At 48.2% G+C, this 12,467-nt stretch overlaps 6 protein-coding genes across 6 annotated transcripts; 1 reads left to right on the top strand and 5 right to left on the bottom strand.

Moving 5' to 3' along the window:
- Positions 1–610: 610 nt before the first annotated feature.
- Positions 611–769, bottom strand: BJ212DRAFT_1260500 (uncharacterized protein; the record flags this gene model as incomplete). The annotated part of the gene is made up of 1 exon (XM_041330114.1): positions 611–769. A coding segment is annotated over one exon (159 nt), but the record flags the coding sequence as incomplete, so codon positions are not given.
- A 248-nt stretch (positions 770–1,017) lies between these two features.
- On the bottom strand, positions 1,018–5,105 carry BJ212DRAFT_1475675 (SNF2 family N-terminal domain-containing protein; the record flags this gene model as incomplete). The annotated part of the gene is made up of 9 exons (XM_041339266.1): positions 1,018–1,498; positions 1,554–1,628; positions 1,679–2,942; positions 2,999–3,410; positions 3,459–3,531; positions 3,582–4,157; positions 4,216–4,489; positions 4,558–4,684; positions 4,743–5,105. The coding sequence occupies 9 exons, from the start codon at positions 5,103–5,105 to the stop codon at positions 1,018–1,020; spliced, it is 3,645 nt and encodes a 1,214-aa protein (XP_041198082.1).
- A 53-nt stretch (positions 5,106–5,158) lies between these two features.
- Positions 5,159–6,411, bottom strand: BJ212DRAFT_1475674 (uncharacterized protein; the record flags this gene model as incomplete). Its single annotated transcript, XM_041339265.1, has 5 exons — positions 5,159–5,347; positions 5,397–5,933; positions 5,998–6,033; positions 6,082–6,138; positions 6,190–6,411. 5 exons carry the CDS (start codon positions 6,409–6,411, stop codon positions 5,159–5,161), a joined length of 1,041 nt encoding a protein of 346 aa, XP_041198081.1.
- A 496-nt stretch (positions 6,412–6,907) lies between these two features.
- Positions 6,908–8,339, bottom strand: BJ212DRAFT_1444256 (kinase-like domain-containing protein; the record flags this gene model as incomplete). Its single annotated transcript, XM_041337936.1, has 6 exons — positions 6,908–7,010; positions 7,063–7,424; positions 7,482–7,697; positions 7,751–7,980; positions 8,032–8,137; positions 8,184–8,339. The coding sequence occupies 6 exons, from the start codon at positions 8,337–8,339 to the stop codon at positions 6,908–6,910; spliced, it is 1,173 nt and encodes a 390-aa protein (XP_041198080.1).
- Positions 8,340–10,034: 1,695 nt separating this feature from the next.
- BJ212DRAFT_1260890 (uncharacterized protein) lies at positions 10,035–10,877 on the top strand (the record flags this gene model as incomplete). The annotated part of the gene is made up of 3 exons (XM_041330145.1): positions 10,035–10,127; positions 10,182–10,290; positions 10,345–10,877. Coding segments are annotated over 3 exons (735 nt in total), but the record flags the coding sequence as incomplete, so codon positions are not given.
- A 144-nt stretch (positions 10,878–11,021) lies between these two features.
- On the bottom strand, positions 11,022–12,303 carry BJ212DRAFT_521419 (uncharacterized protein). The gene is made up of 4 exons (XM_041343395.1): positions 12,019–12,303; positions 11,504–11,949; positions 11,240–11,450; positions 11,022–11,186 (listed from the first exon to the last, which is right to left on the bottom strand). Exons 1-4 carry the CDS (start codon positions 12,170–12,172, stop codon positions 11,167–11,169), a joined length of 831 nt encoding a protein of 276 aa, XP_041198078.1. The 5' UTR covers positions 12,173–12,303; the 3' UTR covers positions 11,022–11,166.
- Positions 12,304–12,467: the final 164 nt, after the last annotated feature.

Below are 12,467 nucleotides of genomic sequence, written 5' to 3'. Positions count from 1 at the left end.
ACGACCCTTCCCATCCTCTAACATAATCATTCGAAGTTGTAGAAGGTAGCGAAGCATATATTGAAGCAAAACGTCCGCGCTTCTTTAGCTGGCACATCTTCGGCTGAGCTGTTATACGAGTCGAGCTCAGCCGTGATCTTTGCTTCGACAATTAAAACAGAAGGAAAATGACCTTGTCGATCAATCCACGAGGCAATTAACTGATGGGCATGAATAGCTTGTTGCAAACCGTACTAGCAGTTACAGGAACGTTACGCGAAGCGAGCCCAAGATGAACGTTGAACTACGGCATCCATGGCGTGCAGTTGCATGAAACTGCATGTTTATCCTTGAACCAAAGATGCAGCAGAAGGTCAGCAGTCTTGTCACGACCCTTTGCGGAAAACAGCCTGGGCAGCCTCTGCTAACGCAAGTTCCTTCGCCTCTTCCTCAGCCTGTGAGCAGTGTCAAAAAAGGATAAGATGATGTGTAAAACGTGAAAACTTGCGGTTGTCTGCTCGCGCTGCTTTGCTTCAGCTTCTTTCAATGCCATGTACTATGATAGTCGACGTGAGTTGCCCTCATGCTAATTAGCCAATGCTAAGGTTTTCTCACCTCTGCACAAATTGGGTCAAAAACTTGAAGCAAAATTGGTGGTATATATCATCTCACCTCTGCCTTTGGCTAGTGTTTCGCGGTGCACGGCATAGCCCATGAACAGTCCATACACACTTAGTGCAGCCAGTCCACTGACGAAAGTGCGATGCAGGACGTCTGTTATCATCATCTTGTCCAACCTGTGGACTGCAACTACAGAGTTCGAAAGCGTGGAAGCAGGTGGTGGTTTGGTGTTATGTAAATGTGCGACTCCCGATCAAGCCGAATTCAATGAATCAAGCTTAGTTCCAGTCACTACATAATCAGGCGCTCATCGACAGCACTCGTACTTTTCGATAAGTACCGACATATATAATTTGATAAATAGCACCAGGAAGAAGCAACAGTACAAACAGCCTAAGCCTACAGACGAGGTTGCCATCATAGCCGCCAATCTCTGAAGAAGTCGTAATCCATCCGAACAAAGTTAATCATGTAGTCCGACACTGCCCCTCCTTCGTCCTCTTCCTCTGCAACTTGGTCCATCTCGGAAACATCCAACATTTCCTTACCAGTAGGCTGACCTTCCTCCGCATTATTTGATAACCTTCCTTCGTTTAGGGGAGCATCAATTTCTCCCTCAGCACCAAAGTCAGCTTGATCCGCGCCTTCCATGACATCTTCTTCTCTCGCGGCTACAGCGGCAGCATGGACATCTTCCTTGTCCTCAAATTCAACGAGCGCCTTCGATAGAGCTCCTTGGTCATCAAACAGAGATCGCCAGTCAAATTCGCCTTTTTGGATGACGAGATCGTCCAAAGAGCGCTTCTGGTTAGCTTTCAACAACATGGCTTCTTCAACTGTATGTGCAGAGATAAATCGATAGATGTGGACGTCTCTTATCTGACCGATACGATGAGCACTGAGAAAATGTTTGATCACTTATAAACGATGTGGATATTGAGGAAGCATCTTACCGATCTTCGCATTGCTTGTCCATTTGGGGGTTGAAGTCACTATCATAGAAGATGACGGTGTCTGCTCCAGTAAGACTGTCGAAGAGGTTAGCAATCAACAGACGAGGAAATTTACAAATACTTACTTGATACCTACTCCACCCGACCGAGAGGAAGAAATGAAGCAAAAAATCCTGGAGTCCGCATTGAACCGCTCAGTGATATATTGCCTGTCTTCGATTTTGGTGGCTCCATCAAGACGAAGATAGAGATAGCCATGAAAGTTGAGGAAAATTTCCAGGATATCCAAAATCCTTGTCATTTGTGTGAAGATGAGAACACGGTGTCCTTCCAACTTCCTCTGTCGGAGAAGGCGACTAAGTTCCTGCAGTTTGCCACAATCATATTGGAGAAGTGATGGATCTGGGAACGCTATCTGCAACTTGACGCTCGCGTGATGCAGGCCGTTATCGAAGTCAGATGACTGACGAGATATAACGTGCTCGCATCCTGCCAGAGCGAAACGAGGTAGGTCCAAAGCAACTGCAGCTGGAGTGACAAAAGCGAACCTTTCGACCACAGGTCGTAGCTCTTTAGCCCGGTCTGCGTAAGTCTTGACCGCCGAATGAAGAGGTAGAGCGGTGTCCATGAAGCGATGTCTGATATCCAATGCGGAAAGGGGAAGGATTGATTTATGACACTGCTTAGCAATAGTCAACAGCTCTTGGCTGTAGATCGGTAACCGGGTACAGCGCAGGCTATTGAGATAACCGATTTGTGCCCAGCGAGCTACTTGTGCAACCTGCTGTTGGTATGCATAGTAAGCACGGTATCCTTGAATAGTACGAGTGTCCTTTGGTGGTGGCTCCTCAGGCATTTCCGAGATGAGTGGGAGCCGATGCGTCGCATCAAGGCGCCGCGTTTCCAGAACAGAAAGTAGGGGTACGTTTTGCTGATCGATGAATCGCAGGCCAAGAAGGTCAAGATTGATACTGTCTTCATCACTCGCCCGAAGGAGCTCTCGCCGAACTAGTAGCTCCTTGATCTCGAAGCCTGCGGCGACGGAACGCGTCATAGCGAAAGATGTCACGATTGGACGGACTTCAAAAAGATCTGGATGATTACAGACTTTGCGGAGCTGCATGAGAATATTTGCAATCTTCTGGTACACGCCAGATTGCAAGGCGTCTCTGGTATGCGCACGATCCATGAACTCGTCGTAGAGAAACCGCTGCCGCTTGGATAAGGGGCACAGAACGAGGTGCTCGTACTTGCTGGGGAGCTCTTTCTCAACGTCACGTTTGAGACGGCGGAGTAGATAGGGACGGAGAACTGTGTGGAGTTTGGTCACGCGTTGCATATTTTCGTCATCCAACAAGGTGCCCATTTCAATCGCTTTCTCCAAGGGATCTACGTATCAAAAGTAAGTAATGATCGATTATACCTAAAAACGTGAGTATGCATACTTGAAAACCATTCACCAAACTCTTTCAGGTTGGCGAAGTTGGTACCAGACATTAGGAATTGTAAAAGTGCCCACAACTCAGTTAGATTGTTTTGTAGCGGGGTGCCAGTCAGGAGAAGACGCCGAAAGGAGCGGAACATTAGGAGAATATTCCATCGTTGGGACTTGAAATTTTTGATCATGTGTGCTTCATCCAGTATCATGTAATACCAAGCTTTGCGCTTGAATATGTGAGCATCGCGACTGGCGAGCGTGTATGAGGTTATGCAGACATTAAAGTGGTGCTTGTTGTACCACCCTTGGCGGAGCTCCTTGCGGCGTTTCGTCGATCCGTGGTAACTCAGAGTTTTGAACCCAGGCAGAAACTTCTTGAATTCCATTTCCCAGTTTAGGAGGACACTTGTCGGGACAATCTAGATGGTTGGTTGGTATATGCAAAGAGCATGACGTGAATCACGTACAATAAGATGCGGACCCCATATTCCACGGTCACAAGCTAGATGAGCAAGAAGCGATATTGTCTGTATAGTTTTCCTATTGAGTAGAGTGAGCTGACGCGTTAAACAAGGAACCCAAAAGCATACCCCAATCCCATTTCATCAGCAAGTATGCCGTTTAAATTGTTGACATGGAGGCTTGCAAGCCATTCCAAACCGGACTGCTGGTATGGACGGAGGACACCCCGTAACAACACGGGAACTTTTACCTTGTCTTCAGTATCCCAATGGACCGGCGCAACGGCGTACGATTTGAGATAATCTGGTATGTTGTCCTCTTGTTGATGGGCGTCCTCTGCTTCGTCAAATAACTCAGACTCATCGACTTCCATGCCAAAGGTAGGGGATGGGGGGCGAGAAGATGGTGTTTCGACCGCTGGGAAGCCCGCATAATCGTCTTTAGTATCGACTTCAGTTGCTTGAGCCGTATCAACGTCGTCAGCGCCTGAAGCCAAAGTGTCCGAAGTAGATTCAGTGACTGTTATCTTCATCCCCTTGTTGCCATCAACATTCGATTTAGGTTCCTCTTCATGACCAGCAACAGTGCTGGCTGGTGAAGGCGCGTCGTTGAAACTCTCGAAATGGGGAGACCTGTAGTCTTCGGTCGTCTGCTCGTGCAAAACGGAGTCGGAGTCGGTAGGGGTCTCCCGAGATATCGGTAGACTGAAAGGGAGAGGCAAAGGGTGACTCCACGGCCACAACAGACAAGACAGCCTCTGACTCTTCTTCATCGTTCATCTCAGCACCCAGTAGATTGGCACCAGCTTGGGAGGTGGCGCTCGAAGTATCATCAACTTCAAACCGAGGGACTGATGGCCCCAGTAATGCCGACGCACTGGTTCCGTCCTCATCCTCCTCCCCCTCTTCTTCTTCATCCTCAGTGCTTTCTTCATCCTCAGCATTCTCCGTATCTCGGTCACTCGCTTGCGACGAAAATTGCTGCCCCACACCATCCGCATCTCCCTCATCCATTTCAGACTCTGAATTTTCCGAGCCTTCAGAGTCGAATCCCGGTTCCAGAAGTGACCAGAAACACTGCTCGATCTGCTGCGGGACATATCACCTCTGGCGAGTTCTGCTTGCTGAGTTTCCAATATATGACCAGAGCGATCGAGGATAGCATCCAGATGCTCATGACCACGACGCCTTTCCTCAGCCTCCGCGCGTAGTCGATGCTGTTCCCGAATATGCTATGTAGAGGAAGATGAAAATTAAAGCAATATCCCCAAACAAGAATATGGTGCGTACGAAGACAGCCTTTTTCCATTCACTAGTGACCACCTTGATGGTTGCCTTCGCCAAAGCACGAAGTCTTCTCTCTTCGTGCAATTTTGCCTTGTCCTCCCGTTGTGCCCGTTGATCCCAATACGCCTTGATGCGGGTCGATATCTGCGCGGCGATAACTCGACCTTTCACCTGCTCCCGTCGGGAGCGTTGGGTGACGGCTTCTAAGACAACATCCCAAGTGTCACGACCTTGCTTTGGTTCCTGGAAACCTACGCCACCCCTTGTTTTGGACATCTCATTGAAGGTCGCGTTGTCAATAATGAGCCGACCCTGTTGTCGGAAGCTTTCCATCTTATCCAACAGTGCAGCCTTCTTCTGAGCCATAAGATTTAGATCATCCTCACGTAGGTCTAAGTCATTGATGGAGACATATGAGTTCAAAAAGCCGGAGAGCGATGAATGAACCGAGGTCGAGGAGGTTGCTGGCGGGGATTAGAGTACAATGGAGGTGGTGGTCGCACTATGAGCTTGACGCGTCTGATATTAAATTGTGATTGTGGCGGTTCAACTTCACTGGGAAGTTGGAAAAGTGTTGGTGGTTCTCGTATCATAGCTGGAGGGTGTCGCTGAAAGATGTTTGAGCGAGGAAATTGCAAAGAGGTAATCAACCCTCACCAGAGACTTGCGACGAGCAGAAATTTGGGAGGGATCCAACGCCACATCATCTGACCCAGTTGACTTGTGCCCTAAGATATTAGGGACCTCCGCCACTTCCGATGCGAGTCCATCTTGGAATTTCCGCTTCTTTTTTGCAGAAGGTGCAGCAGCAGGTGAACCCGTGGGGGAAACAACAGTGATATTCCTCTTCTTGCCACGTACAGGTCCCGTGGATATAGAAGCCTCGCCATCCATAGGCAAAATCGGAGCCAGAGCTCGAAGTTTCGGAGGCTGAGATATAGATTTGCTTTTCCCAGGCTTGTTCGGCGTAACTGATTCAATGGGCGCAGTGCCATTGACTGAATCAACCGCCTTCTGTTTCCCTTTTGATTTAGCGGAGAGGGGCAGTTCCGGTTCGGTGCGCACTCGAGAAGTCGTGGAAGGTAAAAGTGGTGCAGTAAGATTTTGAACGCGCTCGGTATGAGCCCTCCTTGTAGCACGCGATGGACCTGCCGATGTAGAGGCTTTTTCAAGCAGGTCATAGTCCGACTTATACTGTGAAGACAAGATAGGTCGTTCCGTAAGTGCCATAATCTTCGTGTCCTTCCTCCCCACGCACCTCCTGAAACACGATCGACTTGTCCTGCTTCGCAATCTGGGAGACCAATAAGTGTTAAAAAAGTGCCGGCTCAGAGGAGCTTACAGTTGGGTCATATTCAATGAGAGTCACAAACTTCTCCAAGTGAAAAGCCTCCCGCACCTAATCCGAATATGAAACAATGAACTTCCCTGGTGACATAGGCAAACTCACCATCGCATCATGTGTGTCCATAATTTGATCCAACTCAGCCTGTCTTTCCAGTAGCATTGTTGTCCTTTCAACAGCAACATCCTCCTGTGACACCAACCGTGCATCCTTGGTTACCCCGTTCCGTCTACCACGACCCTCCCTTTTCCCGTTCCTCAAGCCACCCTTAACACCTTTCTCGCTCTTCTTCGATGACGCTGACCATTTTGAGTGTCTTGTGGGCATGTTTCGCAGCCATAAACGAATACACCGCAGTAGCACCTAGCCTTAGCGCCCGCGCAAGTCGATCTCCTCAAATTCTTAACGGTTTGACGAGCTTCTTGGACCTCTGGGCCAGTGGAAAAGAATGGGGCCCCACTGATGAAAAATTATGAGACTAGATTCTGAACTAGCTGGTCGTTCGAGGTTTCGGGGAAACGGCAGCCCATTTTTCGACATGATGTTGATATTTGTTCCGAACAAATAGGAATGCGGGCATGACGGACGCTGCAATCACGGCAGTTGCAGCACAAAAAATCACACCCGGGATGATCTTACCAATACTTGGATTGAAGGAAGGAACAAACAAGAGGGTAAAACCTGCCGTGACTAGTATACAATGTACAGTGCGCAGGGGGTGTCGACGTGTCTGGGTATTACAACAACAAATGCAGGTAATGGATAGTGTCAACGTTCCAAAAAAGAATAATGTAGTGATAACTGAAAAGAATCAAAGTCCCATTTAATGGCTGGTATACTCGAAATTGGGGAAATCCTGTCCCCATGTGTCTTGAGCTGGAAGTCCGTACAGTGAGGCAGCGTTGTCCTCGGGGTATTGTTCAAAGCTACGCCAAATTAAGCCTCGAAGCTTGAGATTAGAGAACGAACAAAACTTACGCGCTTGCATCTCCGTCTCCTGCAATTTTAGGCAGGTAAGGAGCAGTGATCTCTCTGTTCCGCAACTTGTCCCAGTCGACTTCACGGAACCACGGATGTGCGAAGACGTCACCTGCGCCATGCCGCAAGTTTCCGTATCGTTTGGAGGGCTCCCCCTCCATCAATTTTTGAATGATGTCCGTAGCGTTTTGATGGAATGATGGCCAGCGAATGAAGGCTGGACCACGAGTGATCTTTTCGTAAAGTACAACGGGGTTATGATCGGGTTGGTGATAAGGAGGAAGTCCAGAGAGCATCTCAAAGATCAACACGCCTAGGGCGTACCAGTCAACACTTTTGTTGTACCGTTGTTGCCCTATGATCTGTTGAGGTAATGTGAAGTGAGACTTGAAATTGGAAGATGACCACCAGGCACTCACTTCGGGTGCAAGGTAATCAGGCGTGCCACATAGTGTCCACGTCACGGATGAACAGTGCTTTGAGAATCCAAAGTCTGCTATTTTAATGTGACCGTCATGGTTGAGAAGGATGTTCTCCGGCTTAAGGTCACGATATATAATGTCGAGGGAATGCAGGTAATTTAAAGCAAGTGCGACTTCTGCGGCGTAAAACTTGGCTACGGGATCCGGGAAGCGCTTCCAGGAAGGTGTCAGAACATTTTTTTTTAAGATGATTAGAAAAGACTCACATTCGACCGTCGTAGCAGGGTGAAAAGTTCACCCCCAGGTACGAAGTCCATTACCATGAATAAGTTGGATGCGTCCTGAAACGCGCCCCAAAGATTGACGATGAAGGGATGTTGAACTGCTTCAAGCATCATCTTCTCGTTGTTGGTATGCTCGACCTGTTTCGTCCGAACAATCTTCTCTTTGTTCAACACTTTGATGGCGTAAAAACGGAGATTGTGTTTGCTCCTGACTGAGAAGCTAAATGAGATGATGGCGTAATGAATAAGTCCAAAGGACATACCTAAATGTACTCTACCAAAGGAGCCCGTCCCAAGGGTCCGTTGTATTATGAAGTCGGTGAGCCGGTAAGATGCTTTTGGCCTCGACACGCGCGGTAGTGGAAACGTCTCGACTTCGAGATTATTTTCTTGTTGGGTCCATTCGCTGGAAGACGTTCGCTTGTGTTGATATCGAGCCGCGATGATAGTCTGCAGCGGCAGATATCGAATGAGACATTGAAGTGTAAGGCAAGTTCGCAAGTCCTGGTTGACTAGACTGCTTCTGAGACTGGCCAAATTGCCCAATCTTATCGGCCATTCGCTTGATCATGCGCCAGAGTAATGGAATATAGACAGAGGAGACCGGGGGCGGACTATGGCACAGAGGGACTGAAAGAAAAAATGATGGGAACTCCGTGGTCAATCAAATTCTTACAAACTTGTCATGTCAGCGAGCGCTCTCGAGACACATTGCATTGTTCTTACCAAACAAGTCGCAAACAAAAATCACAATACAACAACTCTTTGTTCAACGATCTCCTGAACGACGGTCACTGTCGTGCACACGCCCTGTCGACCCTGTTCTCAACGTAAAAGTTTATCTTGATCTACAACTTGCGACATTGACTACACTGCGTTCAATGATCAGGTTAGGGCTTGATGATAATCTGGTACGACTACATGTACCAAAGTTGTCATCTGTAACAACTAACTGCGGGACTCTCTACCTCATGAAACCAATGTTGACACCATCACGAACGCCCCAGTACGACCGATGTTCAGTGTGTCAACAAGTACTACCATTTTGGAAACATGCAAACAGTATCACGATGTACACCAGATGGTCGAATGCAAAAGGTCAGCGACATTAAACCTGGGAAGCTCAGCCTCGCATCCGTCACACACAAGTGTGACGACAAGCTCCCCTGGGTCGCGCGGTCTGCATGCTTATCTCTAACGTGTGTGTAGAAGACCATAGTCAACCTCTACACTCGCACCAACATCCTAACCGGAAGTCCTTGAATAGTCAGCGGGGTCGGCCATGCAAGGAACTATTTAATTCGAGTCTTGTGAATACTGAGGAATTTGGAGCCTGTCACATCTCGCTGTATGAATCAACTTGCACTCTGTATAGGCACTCAAAGAATGAGTTTAGGGCAAGCGGGGTCTTCTAGCTCGATACCAGGAGGACCCGCAATCAATTTTAGCACCAAGATATGACAGCTCGAAGTAACACTAATTAATACACAAGTCATCGAAATGACTGAGACTAGGCAGAAACGAGAGTAAGACGTTGTAATCAGTGGTAGTTCGTACAGCCACCTTGTAGTAGGACAAGGTACCTACCACGTGCAGTACTTACCCCACGCTGACTTGGACGGTACCAAATTTCTGCACCCGACGCCCTACTGGTACCGTACTTGTGGGTACTACACCCGTGACGCCAAGTTACTGGTATACTCGCGGTGTGTCTCCATATATCCTACAAGTTGTATCCGTACTAAACCAATGGTGTTTTTTCTTTCAGAATCGAGGTTATTCTGAGTCGTGCCTCGGTCCCGACACGCACTGCATGTTTCGGAATCGCTGTGCTCCTGGATATAGTTATTTTCCTGGCAGGTCGAGTTCTGTTGGGTTTCGAACGCCATCTCCCGGTCCCAGGATGACTGCCCCTCGGTTCGCAATTGGTAAATAATATCGGTTGTTGGTGCCTAACAGACCCACTCAAACACCTGCGTTTTTTGCTTTTCGTTTTGCTACCAGTACGAAGTCTGTCGAGAGTTCGTTCTTTGGAAGGGTTCCGTACGATTGGCACTGGGATATATCTCCGGGATATCCACGAACAATGTCAGGATACTAAATCTCCAAAGTGAGTCAATGTCCGTTGTTTGGCAAGATAGCTGATGACCATTCTGTAGTGTTGTTTTGATATTCGGATGGCGTAAATTCCCAAGTTTGCGTTCTTGTAGTCCATGTTTAATGAGTATTGTCCGCAGTGGGAGCATATCCTAGGCAATTGCGGAATTATACTAGTGCATACGCTAAACTATACCCAAAAGCGTCTCAGATCGTCGTTCAGTGCAATCCCGACTTGCTCTGGACTACAAGCCGTGCTAGGGTGAGTACTTCTCGGTAATTGCTCACTGTTGTCTTGTGGCCTCACAAGCGAAAGTCACGGAAGCTCAAGCCTGTCATCGATGTCTTAGAAGCACTGCATTGCTTACCATCTTCCTCTCCTGCCCAACGGCCTGCGCGGATACTTACACATGTGTTTTCTAATGGTGGGTTCTCCCCGGCTGACTCCGAAAAAGCTAAACCCTGTACGCCAATACCAGGGGGTTCTCTGCAAATGACACTTCTTGGACATATGCTGCAGCGGAAATACGGTTCCACACCAGTTCTAGGGACATCTGCGAGCGCGATGATCCTTGACTCGTGTCCAGCAGCGGGCGACCTAAAATCAATCAAACTCGCTGTTAGAACTGTCATCCGGAATCCAATTGCCAGACGTATCATACTCGCAATCGTACACGCGATATACTCTGTCCGCTTTGGACTCTCTTTGCTGTTCGGTAAGCAAATGATTATGCTAGAAAACCTCCAAATCGAAATGTGGAATTCTCGCATCCTGCCATGGATAGGCCTCCACACACCTCGCCTCTACCTTTTTTCGCGTAAAGATAAATTGGTCTTGTGGCAAGAGGTCACACGACATGCCGAGACTGCGAAGGAGCGCGGAATGGATGTGCTTTGCGAGCTGTTTGAAGAGAGCGCACACGTAGCACACGTCCAGGCCGAGCCAGAGAGGTATTGGTCCTCAGTGCAGAATGTTTGGACTGTCGCAACCAAGGAGAAAAATGAGCATTAGAGGATATATATTTTTGGTTATATAACTCCCAAAGGTCGCGTTTTCAGTATGACGCTCCTACACGTCATCAGAGCAGCCTTGAGCGAGACCTAGACCGCATCACCATCAGTCCTTCATTATTTCACTATCAATACGATACTGGTGTGCTGAACCTACATCTACCGAACAGGATTCATATGCTACTAAGTATGTCACATCGACATAATGACAGGGACAGCGAAATGGTTGCACAAGGAATGCGATGACTGCAGAAATAACGATACAAGGGGTTCAATCAAAGGTGATACATTCATGTTGCTTTGTGCAAACCTGGTTGCATATTATTTCAACGATTTGAACTAAGTCGGTGATTACAAACTCACTAGGCTCCCAACCCAAATGTTGCAACTTTCCACTCTCAACATTATGAATAAACTGCGTCATCATCTTCTCGTACGGTTTGAACATGGCATTGAACTCTGCATGTGAAGAGGGCTTGCGCGATGAGCCTGGACGATGTGATGTGATGCCATGATTTATGTCTTTTGCCAGTTGCTTTACTGGAGATAGTATCCTTGCAGGAACATCACGCGGCTAAAACGCGTTCAGTTACAGAATGTGCTATGGCTGGTGCAAGTAATACTCACAGGTCTGGGTCCATCAGAAGAAGGCTTTCGCATGAATGGCGGATTCAGTTCATCAAGCACGTCCGTATTCACCGTCGCATGCTGTGGCAAGTTTGCGTAGGACACGGGTGCTGTGTGCGCTGGCCATAAAGGACTTGTCGGGGAAGGCTCCTCCTTTGTTGCAATCGATGGCAATGACACGCCGCGAGTATGAATAGGTGATAGTGATCTTGCAGGTGTGGGAAGATGAGGAAGTGGTGCAGTGGGTGACACGCTCGTGGATTGTTCCGAAGTCCCTCGCAGTGGTGCGGTTTTTGCTTGATGGTATGAGACCCACTTGCTTACTTGCTCGCGCTCTGCCTTGATGCACACGGACCAGATGTCGATCATTTCTTTCTTGGGGAACGGATTGTTTCGCAGCAACGGCCTCAGTATATCGAGTTGCTCCGACGTGAAATTCGTAAATACTGTTCGGCAAGATCATGGCGTAAATCAAGGGTGCACATATACGCATGTTCGGGAGAAAAAACACGCACGGATATTGTCGTCATCTTGCATTGATTTCTTCCTTACGGTGGCACGGTAGCGTTGAAACCACGCGGTTATATGTTTGGCATCGGCCTGTCCACACCCATGCAAGCGTCGCACCTGGTCGAGCAAGTGTTGTCTTTGGTGTGAATCCGGGTACATCGAAACATGTTCGGCAAAATCTGTATAGAAAGGGTCAGCGCGCCTCGAGCATTGGACCTAACATGCCACCGCGTCTCGGCAAAGGTACAACTGGGCGAACCGTGTCGATTTGTGTGAATGGATGGAGGACGACTTACCTTTTAGGAGTTTTCTAGCGTCTGGGCTCAGTCGTTGGCGTTTAGCACCTGCTGCTGATGTCTCAGCGTGTTGATAATCTCCCTCCATGTCGTTTCAGCGGAAGGGGGAAGAGACAAAAGAAATTTCATGTAATTTGAATGGAATGCGGCGACCTTTG

Source organism: Suillus subaureus, assembly GCF_016647635.1.
Source record: "Suillus subaureus strain MN1 chromosome Unknown BJ212scaffold_3, whole genome shotgun sequence".
Taxonomy (NCBI): domain Eukaryota; kingdom Fungi; phylum Basidiomycota; class Agaricomycetes; order Boletales; family Suillaceae; genus Suillus; species Suillus subaureus.
Note: the sequence above shows the minus strand (reverse complement) of the source record. Positions and strands in the feature narration are given on the sequence as shown.

Coding starts and splice junctions, on each gene's coding strand:
- BJ212DRAFT_521419 (XM_041343395.1), bottom strand. CDS start 12,172: ATGTACCCGGATTCACACCAAAGACAACACTTGCTCGACCAGGTGCGA. Junction 11,950..12,018: donor GCAAGATGACGACAATATCC/GTGCGTGTTTTT, acceptor CTTGCCGAACAG/TATTTACGAATTTCACGTCG. Junction 11,451..11,503: donor CTTCTGATGGACCCAGACCT/GTGAGTATTACT, acceptor AACGCGTTTTAG/CCGCGTGATGTTCCTGCAAG.